Raw genomic sequence first — 17,840 nt, 5'->3', positions numbered from 1 at the left:
GTATTTCACTGGTGATGTTGTCCTCTGGTATTGTAGAAGATTTTAGCACCTTTGTGTCATCCTTGTGGCGGTAACAGCAGATGCTTGGATCAATGTAGTTCTCCTTTCTGACCGCCTTGCTATCTCTTTCTCCTGCGTGGAGGCCGAGGAGGCTCCAGGCCCAGCTCTGTGTATAGAAACGCCAACTTGAGGGCTTCCTGTGTTAGGAAGAAAATACAGAGGACAAAGTTCTCTACATGTACCCATCAACTCAAATGATAAAACTCAAACTTTGTGTTCTCAGAATTACGAAAGAGTTGGACTAAATGTAAAACGTAAATCTTACATTAACATAGTATCTATTAGGGTTGTTTTGATCAGTCAGGCACAAGTCAGACTTTGCTGCTGGTAAACACACCAATGGTTGTGCATTTGGACAGTAAATAGAATAGAAATTCCATTAACCTTCATCGAATGCCGGCTTCTCAAAACCACATGGCTCGATAACTTGAGGGCTAAAAGGGATTTAACGTCATTTAACTAACTTCTTAAACTGGTGACTATATTGTTAATGTAACCTGTAGGTGGAAGAGGATTAACTAAGACTAAGAGAGGATTGTATTTCCATTTATATTTACTGATATTCCACAGTGAGGTTTTAAACAAATTGTCACTTTGAAGCATGGTTGGGCTTCTTCGATAGATTTAAGAGACTGCAAAGTAAAATGACTTCTTCAGGAAAACATTTGTGTTACAGGTCCCTGTCAGGGATGCACTCCTTTCTGTTAATCTAATGGGACCTGAATGTCATGGGTTCATTTTTGAACGAGCGCTCCGGTCACATTCTAAAAGTTGTGACAGAAATCCTAAAACATTTGTGTCACTTTCAACGCAGCCCAAGACTCACTGATAATCTGTGTATTCAGTGTTTAGGCAAAACATGAACAGGATCTGAAGTTGAATTTGTAGGAATGTTTCCATGGAGGTTATTAAACATCCACAGCAGAAAGGATCCATATCTTCAGAAGGAGAGCTGTGTGCATTTACGCATGGCACAATAATAATAATAATAATAATAGTAATAATAATACCTTTAATTTATAATGCACTTTACATATAAAATCTCAGAGTGCTACAAAAACATTGATTAATTTCAAATACAATAGGTTAATTTCATTAGTTACCCATGATTATAAATGATCTCTGCCTTGAAAACAGGCTCCATCAGGATCTAACAACAAGTCTCAATGTTTTCTCGTCTTCACTTCAGGCAGAGGTTCAGTTTATAAGCTGCAGTTTAATCATGTATGACACGGCGGCCATGCTCAGCATCACAGCATTCAGGATGCTCTTATTTTAAATAGGTAGGTAGGTAAGTGGTTAGAATATTATCACAATGACTAGAATTTTCAGTATTCATACATTAACTAGAATATTAGTAATTTGTACAGTGAGTTAAGCTTGGTCTTTTTCCTGCTGCTCTCTCCATCACTGTTGTGAATATATCTGAATGAAGCCGTTGGAAACATCAGTGCAAAATCCTTCTGTGTGTGAATGATAGAATTCTTCCACTTCTAACAGACTGATGAAGCCTACAAGGTACATATCCCCTGTCTGAAAGTAACTTAATTTCCTTTATTTGTAGATACATTTAGAAACACATATTGTAAAAAAACTTGTCTTTGAAAACGTGCCGACAAAAGTTTCTAAACTCCTTAAGACCATTACACTACCATTCGAAAGTTTGGGGTCATCCAGATAATTCCATGTTCTCCATGAAAACTCCCACTTTTATCCATGTGCTAACATAACAGCACAAGGGTTTTCTAATCATCAATGAGCCTTTCAACACCATTAGCTAACACAATGTAGCATTAGAACACAGGAGTGATGGTTGCTGGAAATGTTCCTCTGTACCCCTATGGAGATATTCCAGCTACAATAGTCATTTACCACATTAACAATGTCTACACTGGATTTATGATTAATTTAATGTTATCTCCATTGAAAAAAAATGCTTTTCTTTCAAAAAGAAGAACATTTCTAGGTGAAGCCAAACTTCTGAGCGGTAGTGTACGTCTACAGGTGGATTCTTACCTCCTCCAGAATCTGCTCAAAGTCTTCTGGTCCGAGGTGATTTGCTCCAGGCTGGATATTCAGAACTATGCTTGGTGCTGGTTCCCATTCTAAAAGAAAAAGGAAGACAAAAAGACATGAAAGAAAAAATGAGGGAAAAGGAACACATTTAAAACTTCCTTTCAGACATTTATCTTATTGTGTGCCCAGTTTCTCTGCTCCCCTTCTCTCCGTCCATTTGCCCCAAATCTTCTCTGTTGCTCCTCAGACTCTGTCTTTACTTTCCTTTCATCCATTCATCCTCCCATCTGATATTGCCCAGCCCCTTCTCAACCTCCTCCACATTATCCCCCCTCCCCGTCTCTGCGGTATGGACTGTTTCACAAGTGCGGTCTTGACCTTGACAGCTCCCAGTCTGTGGCGTCTAATCTCTTGCTCTGATACGCTATCTCTTTACCATGCTAATGGGCCTGCCCACCCGCCTGGATGTGTCTATGCCATCAGCACTTTATCAAAGACTCCCGAGAACAGAGAGAGACAGATTAGGGAGACATATACACACATACACAGACACTTAAGCTGCCTGGTGTATGTGTGCATGAACAACAGAAAAGTGAGCGAGGCTGAAGGAGAGAGATAATGAGTGCATCTGAAACAGGAAGGGAGAGAGAGAGAAGGGTGTAAATAAGGAGTACCACCAACGCAGTGAAGGCAGATTATAAGTGAGAGGGAGAAGGAGCCTGTCTGGGGGAAATGAGAGCAATTAGTTGACACATACACACTCACACACTCACACACAGACACTCAGGCTTTACTACAAGGTGACCTATGCTATACTTTGGTCATGAACTGCAAATGCTGCGAGCACTTCCCCAGATGGACAGCCATGCATCTGTTACTGCTGCCTCTCCTGACATGCACACTGACACTACCATTGGGAGATGACCCTGAGCTATTAAACCTCTGATGGTGCAGAAGTTACACCTTAAAGAAAGCGGGAAATCCATGCTGGAATACACACACACACACAAACAAACACATACACCCACAGAAAGATGAACTCGAGAACACATTTGTATAATGTGCATCTATGTGGTCAACAAGTCATTAGGCGCGTGTGTGTGTGTGTGTGTGTGTGTGTGTGTGTGTGTGTGTGTGTGTGTGTGTGTGTGTGTGTGTGTGTGTGTGTGTGTGTGTGTGTGTGTGTGTGTGTGTGTGTGTGTGTGTGTGTGTGTGTGTGTGAGAAAGTACCTGACTTTGGCTGCATGCTCAAGTGTGTATGAATTACTGTCTTCAGCTTTTCAGCGTATTTGATGATTCCTGCCAGAGGAACCCTGGCATCACCACTGTAGGCTGTCAGCAGCATTGATGGGTAGCGCTGTCTCACAGTAACACATATAAAGAAGGACAAAGTTTTCAATATGATGCGTTGCAAAAGTTCATTATTATTCATGGTCCTCAGCATCCTTAAATCAGTAACCAGACATGGGACCAAAGCAGAGCATCTAATACTAATGTGAAATTACTTGTTTTCAAAGATGGCCTGAATATCATCAACTCACCCGGTGTTATTCAAATACTGTCTCTGGACCAAACATGTCAGCAATAGAAATTAAAAATAGAATTTAGCTTCGTCTGAATAAACTGCTACCTTGCACCTCTGCTGTCACTGGTGTCTAAGTGTAATTGTGAATGAAAAGCACATTCTTAAGCACTTTATGGAACCGAGCTGAGGTTATTAAGTGCTCTATATGTGTGGACTGTTTACCTTTAATCTGGCATTACAAGTCAGTTTACAATGCAGAGTACCACAGCTTAAAGGTCAGATTAAATCTTAGACAATAGATCTTACAGATACCTGAAAGCCAAAATGCCTCCATCATTCAATAAAAAAATTGCCATTTAAAGTATGCACCTAACTGATTAAAGGAAAACATTGGACAAACAAAAAAGCCATTCTCTTCTGAGCCAATGCACTACAAAACAGCAGCTACATTTTTTTCTCTTCAGTTTGTGTTTTCCTCTCCATACCTGAGGAGTAATGTTGTGAAAAGGACAGTAGGAGGTGATGATATGTCTGTGTTTTGGGTTTCCCACTGGGTCCCCCCATTCATCTCTGTCCTCCAAAGTCAAAGGCAGGCTGGGATCCTGCATGGTTCCCAACACATCCAGAAAAGGAGCCTAAACACAGGAAGCAAAAACAAAATAAAGCTTTGTACTTGTGTATGCGTTTTAAATCACCTTTTACTATAAGGAAGTGTGTTGAAATCAGTAGGGAGACTCAATTTGCACTGAACCCTTAGATTCCGGCTAAAGCGTTCTGTGTTAAAACACCACTGAGAAACACACAGTTTCAAATATTACAGTTCAGCTATACACTCCATGACGCAAACACACAAACCCCTAATAATTCACCATCTTACCTGCAGTGTGACAGCCCGTATCATGTGTGGGTGTCTGTTGCACAGTGCTCCCACTGGCACTGCTCCAGCACTGCAGGCTGTCAGGGCAGTAAGTGAAGGAGAGGAGACTCCTGAAGAGAAAAGGTGATGGAGACAGGCTTGGAGGTCCTCCACTCCTCTATGCTTCCCCTCCACACGGGCTTGTCTTTGCCAAGTAAGTCCACGCTCGCCTCCACCTCTGCAGAGTGTAAAAAGAACATATTTACTTCCACACATTGAAAAGTTTGAGAATTCCATACCTAATTAGTTCTCTCAAATACTTTCCATCACTTTCATGCAGTATCATCAATACAAATCAATTTAAGCACAGGTACAACCTCCAAGGAAATACAGGTGACACGTTACCTGATGTGGCAGTAGGCCAGAATCCAGCCTTGCTCCAGTAGCATTTTTTTGGGGGGGCAAAAGTCCATGTTAAGATCTCTGCCATAAGCTCCATAGACATGGACTAGCAGTGGTGCCTGCCTCAGACTCTCCACAGATAATCCATGAAACAATGTCACTGGCACCAAGGTACCGTCCTACACAGGACAGGCAGAAAGAGTGGTTTAGAAACTGGATGGTTTTGCAACATATTTTTTGTGTATGTTATCATTTGCTCCTCCTTTTGTTAGGGGTAGACATGTGAAGAGATACACAGAAGAGTGTTAAGCCCTTGTACAAAAACAGCTCTGACACTTGAGTCATGACAAAATGCTTCCATCCCTACTGATAGTGTTTCAGTGTGTCTGCATGTGTCTTATACGTCAAGTGTCCTCACTTGGCTGCAGGCCTCCAAGCGTGTGGTCATATAATTGTCCAAGTTCTCTGGTAAGGACCCATCTCCAGTGGCTGATATAAGGAGCCCATTCTCGGGGTACAGACAGTACGGCACCGGCGGGTGGACTGGAGATGAGATCAGGAATTCTAGCACATTTTGTTTCTCTGCCAAGCCCGGTTTCTTGGTTTCGAGGGCACAAGTCCAGGAGGGGAGCTAGAGTATGAGAGTAAAAATATACAACAGATGACTAAACAAGAAAAATGGTAAAGCACTATAACAGAAAAGCAAGACTAAAAGCAAGCAAAATGGAAAAAGGGCATATGCTACTAGTCATGACTAATGTCAAGCTGTGAAGCAAACAAGTAAGCAAGAGACAGAAAAAATAGAATTCAAAATGAGTTCTGTCATACTGACCGGTACAGTGTATGCTTCTTTAGGATGAGTCAGTGGGACCACGATCAGGGCAAGTTGACTGACTGCTGTTGTTGTGACCAACACACAATGGTCTCCAACGATATCCATGTCTTTAATTACAGTGCCAGGGTCAGGGGCATACAAGGAGTCCCAAGAGGCCTTGGATGGCTCAGAGAGAGGGGCCTTCACGACCTTGTGACCATACAGAAGGACAAATGTACTTTGTTGAAAAAATCAAAAATGACACAGGTGAACCATCTATCAATTTGCTATTAAGGAGCAACTTCTTCCAGTCAAAATAGTACATGTAGAAAATTATGGGATATGAAAAAACAGAAAAATATTTTAAAACATTGTGAAGTTTTGAAGCTTGGCAAGAATATTTTGAGACAATTAGAAATGATCAATAGTAGGTATGTTTCCAGTATGTTTATATCTGTGTGGAAAGAGATAATATGTGTGAAATGGGTCGGAATTAATCACTAGAACGTCTCCAAAATACAGTTATGCAGCTCCCTTTGATGATTAGGTGCAACTGCAACTGCAACTACTGTTTCATTGAATTTTTACACTACGTATAAACAGCATGTGTTACAACATTTATTGAACAAGCCCTACCTGATATTCTTGTCCGGGCCCTGTATTAGCCAGCATAATAAACCACTTCCTCCAGTGTTCCACATGGTATAGGAGGTCCAGCTGTCGCGGCTGAACCAAAAAAGGCTCCAAGTGGGATCTTGTTATATCACATAGCAGCACCTCTGAACTGCTCCTGCTGTTGCAGTTGATTGTCAGGACCTGTCGATCTCTGGACAGGGCAACCTCCACAAACACACTGGGGAGATGTTGGAGTTTCAGTTACATATGTTGTGGGAGCTGAGAGAGCTTACACGCAACACTGCTGACACTTACTCCGGCTGTGTTTCCTCATACACAGGGGTTATCCTGCTGCCACTGGAGGTCAGATCCAGACAATACACTGCACTGGAACGAAGCTCCTCCAGAGTTGTGTAAAACAGGACATTATCTGTGGCCCACTCTTCACCCAAACACACAAGTACAAGCAATAATACTCTTTAATTTGAGCCAATGCTCTGTTACTACTATTAGAAGCAAAATACATTACTAACAAGTGCAAATTATTTTGAAGATTTACCAAAGCTGAAGACTTTCTCCAGTGTGAGTATGACGGGTTGGGGATCCACTGGCAGTAAATGTCTCTTTCCAAGCCTCACAACTACACACCTGGTCCATTACAACACAATAACCCACTTATTATGACAGCGTAAGAGCTACAATTGAATTAAAGAGACAGTGCTGCCACATAAACAGAATTGTGTACGCTAACTGAGTTCTGTTTGATTTACCTCAGCTCTTCTCTGTGACTAAACTTCAGTGTGGCAGCAAGATGCTTCTCCTGTGGGGACAGACGGATTCTCTGGACTGTCCACTGAAACCTTTGCTTCCTCTCTTCATTCTCCTGCCCTCCAGAGACTTGTCCTATATCTAACACCTGCTCTGGCTCCAGATCACCTACAAACAGGGCAGGGAAACGGAGTCATTCGAACAAGTTGGAAAGTCCCCACTCCTAATAATAGACTGCTAAAAAGTTGCAGATATAGAAACAAGGTTACAGTAGAAAAAGTGTTGTGCAATTTAACTTCTGTAGTCTCTTTTTTGGGTTTTTGGCAGTCTTTAAAAGCTATCTGTGGCTCAGCTTCTGGCTTTCAGAATTGTTAACGCAAAGGCTAAACTTCTTTCACACGTTTTGCTTACTCTGTCTCCTGTCCATTCTGTAGATGCCATCCTCTTCAATGAAATACATATGGTGATGTCCAAATACCTGTGACAAGAGAAGCCACAGTGAAGTGTAAAAATAAGATGGAATTTCGTAATTTCCTGAAGTTAGCAACTTCTGCATCAATGTCATTTGAAATTCTATTCATTAAGACAGACATGAGCTCCTGGCACAAGGAGGGTGAAGGTTGGTGTCCTTCACAACAAGAGATGGGTCATAATATGAAACTCAGTTGCTGTCCTATTGCAACCTGTAGACAAGGGGCTAGTATGGAACTGTTACTTATTAGAAAAAGCTTGTAATACAAAAGTTTTATCCACTACAACCACTGAGGTAACATTCAAAATCCAAATGAAATGCTTCAAACCCAAAAACGGCCTCACCATCGAGTGATCGGGTACATTGGAGAACCTGTGGTAAGCTGCCTTCAGTCTCCGGCTGAAATACTTCTGTAAGTCCTTGTACTTCTCAAGTCCAGAGCTGAGATGATCAGCTGATGAGACTGAAGTGTCCTGAAATGAAGCATCATTATAAATTAACAAGACTTTGTAGAACTGTAACCCAAAGCTCCATATGCACAAACTTAACAATGAATCGGTTTCAAATCAAACTTGCAATCTGAAACAATGCAATTAGCAAAGGCTGCAATTTAGAACGTATGAGTTATGGATATTAAAGAAGGCGATTAATGTATGAAATTCTGTATTCTCCAACTCTTCTACTTACAGAATAATCCGTCTCAATCTTTAGGGTGAGATAAAGTGCTTTATAATATGTATTGAGTGTGTACATTCGATTTGAGTAGTCTTTTTTTTTTAAAGAAAGTAAATCTAAATTCTTAGATTCCAGTGTCTTAAATGGAATATATTCTGGTTTCTTTATTCCTTTTGGTTGTGGACAAACCAAGACATCTGACATTTTTGGGAAACACAAGTTGACATTTTTCACCATTTCATGACAAATTTTAGACCAAACAACTTATCGACAATAAACAGATTCAAATGAAAATAACTGCTAGTTTCAGCTCTAATAAATCCACAATAATGACTGCAAGTGTGCTTCCTTTGTAACTCTGAGTTTTAAGTTATATCTTCCAGGTTGCAGTGACTGACTGGCATGAATAAGCTATAATTACACACGCTAATAGAAGGCATCATATCACATCTGTCCTGGCTTCCCTCCACTGGCTCCCTGCTGGTTTTAGAATTGATTTTAAGATTTTACTGATCACTTTTAAAGCTCGCCAGGGTCTTGCCCCAAGCTATATTTCTGATCTGTTGACCCCGTATGAGCCTGCTCGCAGCCTTAGATCCTCAGATGGATCCCTTTTGGTTGTTCCAAAGTCGAGGCTTAAACCTAAGGGCGACAGAACGTTCTCCATCAGGACCTCGACTTTGGAACGACCTGCTTACAGAGTCAGTAACTTCTTTAAAATCACTTCTTAAAACCCACCGTTATAGACTTGCTTCTATATGAGGTTTTCTTTTAGCTTTAATTAGTTCTAGTGATTTATTCTATATTATGGCCAGTTTATTTTAGATGTACTCTCTTGTTTCATTTGACTTGTACCTGCTTGGTTCTTTGGTGTGATGTCGTCTCTCTAATTCTATGTTTTTTTATATTTAATTTTAACCCTCAATCTTGTTCTTTAATTTTCGAACTGCCTAATTCCCTTGTTTGAGTTGCATGTTAATCTAGCTTTTCATTGAATTTATTGTCATTTTTACTATTTATTTTTAATCTACTGCTCTGACTTGTCTCCTGTAGCTTGTTTGATTGTTTCTGTGTTTGCATTTTCAACTGTCAAAACACCTAAATACATTCGGACTGTCAAAATGATAAAAAAAACAACCTAAAATTTAGAGCCTTAGTGTCAGTGCACAGGTATTTGCCAGGGCAATGATCCGCGTCCAGAGGGGATAAGTTTCAGCCCTTTGCCCTTATCTGTGGCTCCGTACAAGACTAGTTTTGTTACAGCGGTGAAGAGACACCGTGTTAAATAATGAACGGCTTGTCAGTGAGATAGCCTAACAGCCAGTAACCCTACACCGAGCCTAAGGTGAGTAAAAACGGCATCTTTAATTGAACTGAACACCCTTACCGACGTGTAACAACGCTGGACTGACAAGGAAAGCCATGTTATCCGTGTGTCAACTGCCAGTTCCCAAAACAGTAATCGAAACGGTGCGAGGAGACGAGTGGAAGCAAAAAGCAAAGACGACAGAACAGCCATTACCGAGTTTTAATTGTTATTCAGCTGTAATAACAGAAAATAGTCATATTTACGTGGTTTTAAGTAGCTAACTGCCACTACCAGAAAGTGTCAGTCATTTTCACGGCCGAAAAAACGTTTCATGCTACAAGCTAACGCAGTATTTTAACCTGTAATTATTCAGTTTTTGCTCGTAAATGAACCCTTCTGCGGTTAGTTAACATTATTGCAGCTAGCAACACACGTGCATGATTTCCCAAACAAAGCCCCACTTGATGACGTACCGAGGACCGCCAGGCTAAAGTAATCAATTTCCGTCATGAGCCGTGGACAGCTATGATTGAAACTCGAGCCCGGTGATCTCGGCAATCCATTGTTATGTCTCGAATGTCAAAAGTGTACGGAAGTAGCATGCATCCATTGTGGGTGTAACAGGTGATCGCAATCAAGCCATAACTGCGATCCTTTCTGCGTTGCTATAGTTAGTGAAAGAAGCCTTATTTTTGTATTTCCGCATTGCTACCGTTAACTGTGACACATCCACAGCCAGGATATTTGTTTACAGATTTATCTCCCCGCAGAACTTCGGAGGTAAAATGGAGAAGGACTCCGCCGGCTCTTCAGAAAAGACCAAGCCGGGTTCGGTTTTTATGGATACTATTAATGAAGACAACTGTACAGCTGATTCCCTCTCCTCCAGAGCAGATAACTGTGCTACGACAGATGTCGCCCGAGCCAGGTGGACTCTACTGAGACAGGTATCGAAGCAACAGCAAGCACAAATCTCTCGTGGTTTAAGACTAGATAGATAGATAGATAGATATTTCAGCAACATAAATAACAAAAAGACAGGACAGGCAAGTTAGTAACATTCAAGGTTAGTATATACTCTGAAAAACTTGCTGCATAATATTATACAACACTTAGAATTTTAAGATCTATATGTAAAATCTAAATGTAATAAAAATTCAGTATACAATATTTACACATTTCAAGGCACAGTGATTTAAGATGACTTTGACAGGTAGTAGGAAAACAGATGTATTAAACTGATTAAGGTGCACAGACATTCTACAACACTAAGGTGAGTTTTACAGTTTGATGGGGGGCAAAAGAGTTCCTGAGTCTGTTGATGGAGCAGGTCAGAGAAGGCAACCATTAGTGAACACACTCCAGCCTGATCACAATGCTGTGCAAAGGATGCTTTATGTTGTCCAGGATGGAGAGAAACTTGTCCAGGGTCCTTCTCTCTGCTGCTGAAACCAGAGAGTCCAGCTCTGTGCCCACCACTGAGCCAGCTCTCCTCACCAGTTGTGCAGCTTCCGTCCTTTTCGACTTTTCTCATTTTCAGAGTATGTTGAATGTTTACCAGTTAATTTATTGTTGGACATATTTGGATTTTGTTTCTACGTTAGAATCGTTGTCACTCAAAATTGTTCAGTGATAAGGATGGTAGCTAACATCGTATTATTCTTAACCCAAGCCGTGTGAATTAAAGCCGTATTTTGGGGTGTTTTTTCTATGCAGTCTGGTAATTTAGCATACCTTGTCAGTATGTTTTAGTGTGATAACAACCTGCTTTTTCTAGTAAGATTCATCTTCTCTGCTTTTACACAAAGTACTTTAATAACAATGCTCTCAGATCTACAGTAACTGCGTCATCACTTGCAAGCTGTCTTCTCCCCTGACCACAGAATCTGATGCTTGGACAAAACCTTGTAAGCACCAAAGCCAGTAGCTGTGCTAAAATAGGGCTTTTGCTTTTATATCCATAAATGGACATAATACAGACCTTGTGCTGGGCTGAGAAGAAAAGCTCTCTGCTAATGGGCCATCTGGCATTCTTCATTTTGCACTTCCTCCTCCTGACACAGTAATGAATGAATCTATGAGTGTGGACTTTGCCAGCATTGATGGTGAAGCATAGTAATAAATTCCAAGGGGGAATTGCAGGTTATGTTGTAGACAAGTAGTGGTTTTATCATATATAATACATATGACTATGTATTATTTGTGTACGCTGACTAAAGAAATGTGACATAAAGAAGGATAAAAACGATACTGATTTATTTTGTGCATAAATATAGAAGGGGATTTTTACTCCATTTGTAACAACACAAACTCTTTATATTAGGGGTCCACCAATGAGTTTTTTTTAGGGCCAATATCAATACTGATTATTAGTTTTAGCATATTTGGAACAGATATAATTTGCTGTAAAAATGAAGATGACAACCACCAAGACAAAAGTTTGTTAAAATGCCTTTGTTTGTATATATTTTAAATATATTATTCTTCAGTGTTTAGAGGCTGTTACTGCAGGTAGTTCTGTACTTTGCTGAGCAATGCTTGAGGCTGCACATTTATAACTGCAAGTGAAAGATCTGGCTGTATGACAACCAGAGTAGTGCAATGTTGGATTATTATTATTTTTATTGAGAAATAGCTTTAAAAAGTAATGATATTAGTAGCTGGAAAAATGGTGAATATCAGATCAGATGTTCAGGCTCATAATTGGTCAACCTCTGCTGTATGTTATTGATATATTTTTGATTATGATATATTTTTAAATTACTACCCCAGTTAAATTCTTTCACCTATATTGAATATTATAGTATTCCCTAAATACCTCTCGTCTATTAGACAAGAGGTAAAACTGAATGTCAGCAGTACCTGTTTTTTTCTCTCACAGGTGTTGCGTCAGAAGCAGGTGGACTGTCCGGAGGTCAAACAGGTGTCCGTTCGCAGATTTTCCTCGTTTGACCTTTTCAGCAGGAGAAGGCTTGTGGCACAAGACCATAGTGATACCTCAGATGACCAGTGGGTGGAGTACAGAAGTGTCTTCTCTCCTGAGTACAGTGCCTTACTCAGGTACACACACTTGAGTGGATACACATAAGGCTCCTGTTTCACGCTGGCACAGATGAAGCACAGTGACAGTGCACCACACAAAGGACCATTGTGTGACACCACAGAACCCCAGACTAGTTAAAATAAGTATTAAACAACTTCCAAGCTACAAAGTAAAAGCATGGATGATGACAGTACTGAATAGCATCCAGAGACAATGCTAAGTTACCACAAATATATGCAAATTACAGCAACTGATGTGGTAGATCTCAGTAGAAAAATATTTAAAAATAAAGTTTGAGTTTTAAACTAAAGAAAGCTATTTGTTTTTGATACTAATTTTAAAAATATTTTGAAAATGTTTTAGAAATGCTGTAACATTTGTGAGTACATAAGAAGTTGAATCCGTGCTCACTTTTTGATTCTTTTTCTGTGGAACAACGCTTCAAGTAGCAATTAAGAGTTTTAATCTTGTTCTACCATCAGACAATTATACACCCCAGACTGCTGTATAATTGTCTGTATTTTTGTATCTCTCAGGGATAACCTGGGTCCTCTTAGAGTTAACGAAGTGCTCAACAGTTTTGACAACACTGGCAATGTCTGTAAGTACATATTTAGTACTTAAAGTCGTTGTATTTGTAATGCATTTGTGTGCAAGCATGCATGTGATTGTGTTCATAGTGGAGTTCGTTTTTACCCATACTGCTCTCTGGCTTTTATCCTTGACACACTCACACACACACACACACACACACACACACACACACACACACACACACACACACACACACACACACACACACACACACACACACACACACACACACACACACACACACACTGCAAGTTTGGGTTAACCTCACGCTGTGTGCTGTTTGTGTTTGATTGATGGTTTGATGTAGGTGGTTTGATTCCATCTCGTTGAATGGGAGTGTGTCTCTTGTGTGCTTCTACTGCAGTTTATCATGTACTCATTCCTCCCAACTACCTTCAGATGTCCTTTGGAAAGAAAGTGGGTTGCAGTCTTCTTATTGCTTCAGTCGACAGTGATGAGTGGTTTGGGAGAAAGGAAAGAACATGACTCAAGCAGGGCTTTGCACATGCTCTATGATATGGAGTGGAGTAGCATCACTTGAAACACAACAGCCTTGATTCTGACCTTCATTCTGTGAGGCACTTTTGAAATGTTACACTTGACTGAGTTTAACTTCAGTTTTTGTTTAATTCACTCGTTCTCTGTTCTGTATACTTCTTTCTTAATTTTTTTTTAAAATTCAGTCATAGAGGGATTTTGGCTAAGCATGTATGACTGCAGTTTCCATTCAAACAATCCAGTAATGTAGGTTTCAGAATGAGAGTTCAGATCATTCTAATTAATTATACATGCTCCACAGCATGCAATGTAAATGTTGTTGCACTTCTTTCCTAACCATTTGCTTAATTAGTGAATTTTATGGAATAAAATGCAGCTTTTTTGTCCTTATCAGGATTTTTTTTTTTTTTGCACACCTGAGGCATTTTTGTTTACTGTGCGTTCATTTTCACTGCATAGCAAAGTCCTGCACCTCTATGGAAACAGCACAACTATGGCAAGAAGTAAAGAAAACTGAAAAATGTTGTCTGTGCAGAATGACACAGTTATAATGGCATAAATCAGAAAAAAAGAAAAAAAGTTATATTTATGTGCTTATTTCTTTTGCAAAAATCGAAAAAACCTGGAATTGGCATGAACCACCTTTTTCCAAGCACCCACAGGTGGTAAAAATATTGGAGAAAAGGGTGACTCTAAATTCTAAGACTATTTTGCTGTTAATTTTTTTAAAAATTTGCTTCCATCCTTGTTTCCAATCCACTCTGTGTAAACACTAGCTGCAGTTCAGCCCAGTTTCTGTTAAAGTCCCTATATTTTGTAAATGTGCTTGCTGGTCACAGCTGACTCACTCATGCTTTCTTGTCTATACTAAGGAAAACAGAATTCTGTCTTTTTTTTTTTTTACAGAATCTGGGTACTGCAAAAGTTGTATTTTTCGAGAATTCTTAAACAAGACATGTAAAAGAAAGTGATTTTATTGAAAAATCATAATTTTAAGTTTAGATCTGGTTAATCTTCCAGATGGAAAGGCATGTCAGAGATGAGTAGTGAATGAAAACATCTTAAAGTTGAAAATAAATGGTGTGGTTTTGACAGCTGAACAGCTTTTATTTAAAATTTAACCTACCTTTCAAATGTGCTGCTGATTTCAGGGTTCAGAGGGTTAATGCAGGGACTATTACAAACAATGACAAATGTGTTAACATATTGGTAATTTAAATATCTATTTAGTTCCACAATATCCTTTTTAAGTCATTACGCACCACTTTCTGCGCAGGTCCACCTTCACTAGCATGTAAGATTTAGACAAAAGTCATGGGTTAGTGTTACCCAGCCAGAAGGTTGAACAGGAGTCAGGTCAGAGGTGAACACCATAGCTAAGAGGGACTTCACTGCACACCGGAATCAGACTCTATAAGTCATGACAGAGCTCAGTGGAAACTCTCATTCCAACGTGCTAGAATGGATAATCCCTTTTCTCCACAAAGACACAAGAGGATCAATACTTTTCTGCCTTTGGAGAGTGAAAAAGAAGAGGTCATCATGTTTTTACCTTGTGCTACTTCAGCGGCCTTCAAATGTTCTTTGTGGTTTTGCAGATACCTCATTCACTTTGTCCTTCGTTCTCATCCTCTTTTTATTATATATATAAAGTAGAAACTAGCATAAAGACTTTCCCCTTCACACAAAACATCTTCAACTACTTAAGAGCAGACCCCCTCATTGGCATTCCTCTTTCTCAATTTACTCCCCTCACGGCTGCTCCTCTTTCCTCCTTCCACCCCTCCGTCTCTCAGTCTCTCTGTCTCTCTGTCCTCCCAGCTGGAGTCATGCTTGGCCAGATGGGTAACTGAGTTTCTGACTTGGCCAGTGGATTAGCACAGCCGGAGATGAGAGCATAGAGGAGGGGAGACGAGAAAAGGGGGAGATGGTGGGTGGGCATGCCAGAGGTGCAACGTGTGTGTGTGTGTGTGTGTGTGTGTGTGTGTGTGTGTGTGTGTGTGTGTGTGTGTGTGTGTGTGTGTGTGTGTGTGTGTGTGTGTGTGTGTGTGTGTGTGTGTGTGTGTGTGTGTGTGTGTGTGTGTGTGTGTGTGTGTGTGTGTGTGTGTGTGTGTGTGTGTGTGTGTGTGTGTGTGTGTGCGCGCGCGCGTGTAAGGAGTGAGAGCCACTAGCAAGGGGGACCTCGTTCCTCAAACAATGGGGCAGCCATCTCCCTCCTGTTCTCCATCCCATGTTTGGGACTAGTAATGCGTGAGATCAATTAGGATTGGTTGAGAGGAGGCTCTGAAAGGCCCAGAGGTGACCCTGTCAGAGCTCTGGGGTATATTTTTGGGGGTGGGAGTCAAAGAGAAACCCCTCTAAATACACAAACACACACACACACACACGTACTGACTTCTGCGCGCCGCTCACAAAGATATACAGCCAGGTGCAATGCTTGCAAAAATCAACTGCTACCGCGCTAATGAACACATATTCATGTCACTCTCTCCACCTTTCCTGCTGTCTTGATAATCCCCTACCCCTGAGGTGTGGACAAGCCCAAGTCTTAGGGGTCCTTGTCGTCCTGAATAGCAGGCTAAAAAGCCCGGCCGGATTATCCCACTGCTTCCAAAATGTGTGGACTCAGCTTAAAATTGCTACCCCCTCACAGCATGACCCCTCTCTCCTGGCTTTTGTGTTTGTCCCACGACTGTGCACGGACGTGAACAATATGCTGTTTCTTAGGGTGAAGATAAGCCAGAGTCAATGGTTTCATTTTAAGACCAGAGGAGCAGGGAAGGGGTCTCAATGAACATTTTAGGAAATGGAGAGCGTTTCTTAGAGGTGCCAGATGACATCATATTACTGAGATCACTCAGGAAACAAATCATTTTGCAAAGCTTGGATGTGAGGCTACTATGCTGAAATTGAATACTTGTTGTATGTCTTTCACCAAATGATCCAAGCCCACTTTTATGTATTTTAGCCTGTACTGTAACACCATAATAGGAAATGCAGTTTTTTGAAAATACTTAATTTGACACAAAGACAAAAAAGGTCATTTTATGAAACCAAATGAAGGTTTTAATTGGATTTCTGAGGAATTAAGATGTCACCTGGTGGATTAGGAAATCAGTAGCATATGAAGAAATTTTAAACTAATTAATGGAGAAAATAGATTTTTAAAAAAAAATCTGATTAGAGTACACTCAGGTTCCCTTCATATCTCTAGTTTTATAGAGACTAGTTAATGCAAATTGACTTTGAGAAGCTTTTCCTTCGGTTTGTTTTGGATTGGGATTGATGTTTTGTTCCTATAGATGGCATCCTTCATCCAGGTGATGGGTGACTTTTACCTGGCCACAGGTCCACTCACCTGGCTCTCCCAGGAGAAATCACCCCCCTGGTGGTCGTCCAGAAGCTATGAAGCTGCAGTTCCATTTGTTACTCATTATGTCTTCTCCCTGAACGATTGGCTCCACTTCAGGCTGGACTCGAACACTTTGAACTATTTGAACTCTGAACTCGTGACCTTCCCGCTTCTCTAGCTGACAGTTGGGGCTTGTAATTGTAAGACAGCTTTGTACAGGCGTCGTTTGGGGTTTTAGCGCGCTTGTTTCCTGCTAGGGGTCAGGAATTCTGGACACAATACAGGCCCCTTGGGGTTGGGTGACTAAGAATGCATCACAGGATGTGTACGTGTGTGACTGAGAGGGTTTATGCAGAGCTTGTTGATGTTGGACGGATTTAGGTTTGAGGGCTTGTTGGGATGGGGTCGGGCTCATGTTTCAAGCTGCAGTCACTGATTAGTGGGTCGACACACACACACAAACGCACACCTATCCTCGTGTGTACATATATATATGCTGAGATATATAAAGTTTAGGATACATAGAGTTTAGGATCCTCCACTGGAAGCTCTGCATTCTCAGAAGTAATTAATAGGACCTCCTACCACTTAATTAAATGTATGCTGTAAGATAAAAATTCAAATTTTGATTGTGATGAATTATTTAAGTTCCAAACATGTTATGATGAATTGTGTTGACAGAATAATGCTAGTAAAACAGAATATAAATAACAGTAAATTAGTTTAATGAACTTTATTACTTATCTTTTCTGTACCTAGAGGTCAGGATTTCAAAGATTTCACTTAAAACTTGTTTATGCTATGAGCTAATAACTCATTAGTAATTTATAATAACACTGAT

At 40.4% G+C, this 17,840-nt stretch overlaps 2 protein-coding genes across 2 annotated transcripts in view; one reads left to right on the top strand and one right to left on the bottom strand.

Moving 5' to 3' along the window:
• Positions 1-42: 42 nt before the first annotated feature.
• Positions 43-9,959, bottom strand: prepl (prolyl endopeptidase like). Its single transcript, XM_022198836.2, has 15 exons — positions 9,591-9,959; positions 7,873-8,001; positions 7,468-7,534; positions 7,059-7,224; positions 6,848-6,936; positions 6,604-6,730; positions 6,310-6,526; positions 5,692-5,883; positions 5,278-5,490; positions 4,863-5,038; positions 4,479-4,695; positions 4,087-4,236; positions 3,307-3,433; positions 2,077-2,165; positions 43-197 (listed from the first exon to the last, which is right to left on the bottom strand). Exons 1-15 carry the CDS (start codon positions 9,720-9,722, stop codon positions 120-122), a joined length of 2,169 nt encoding a protein of 722 aa, XP_022054528.2. The 5' UTR covers positions 9,723-9,959; the 3' UTR covers positions 43-119.
• A 145-nt stretch (positions 9,960-10,104) lies between these two features.
• Positions 10,105-17,840, top strand: part of camkmt (calmodulin-lysine N-methyltransferase) — a 151,699-nt gene continuing 143,963 nt past the window's right edge. Inside the window, exons 1-4 of the mRNA XM_051959539.1 lie at positions 10,105-10,182; positions 10,283-10,459; positions 12,394-12,572; positions 13,092-13,156. Of these exons, the coding sequence (XP_051815499.1) occupies positions 10,298-10,459; positions 12,394-12,572; positions 13,092-13,156 (406 nt within the window). The 5' untranslated portion in view covers positions 10,105-10,182; positions 10,283-10,297. The remainder of the gene's footprint in view (positions 10,183-10,282; positions 10,460-12,393; positions 12,573-13,091; positions 13,157-17,840) is intronic.

This window comes from Acanthochromis polyacanthus, chromosome 15 (assembly GCF_021347895.1).
Source record: "Acanthochromis polyacanthus isolate Apoly-LR-REF ecotype Palm Island chromosome 15, KAUST_Apoly_ChrSc, whole genome shotgun sequence".
NCBI lineage: Eukaryota > Metazoa > Chordata > Actinopteri > Pomacentridae > Acanthochromis > Acanthochromis polyacanthus.
The sequence above is the reverse complement of the archived record's forward strand: the minus strand, read 5'-3'. Positions and strand labels throughout refer to the sequence as shown.

What these genes read in the sequence shown, in the direction of transcription:
- prepl (XM_022198836.2), bottom strand. Translation starts at nt 9,722, where the DNA reads ATGGCTGTTCTGTCGTCTTTGCTTTTTGCTTCCACTCGTCTCCTCGCA. An exon ending in TCCAGCGTTGTTACACGTCG is followed by an intron (nt 8,002 to 9,590) that starts GTAAGGGTGTTC and finishes GCTTCATTTCAG; the next exon opens with GACACTTCAGTCTCATCAGC. An exon ending in TTCACAACATTACTCCTCAG is followed by an intron (nt 3,434 to 4,086) that starts GTATGGAGAGGA and finishes ACTGTGAGACAG; the next exon opens with CGCTACCCATCAATGCTGCT.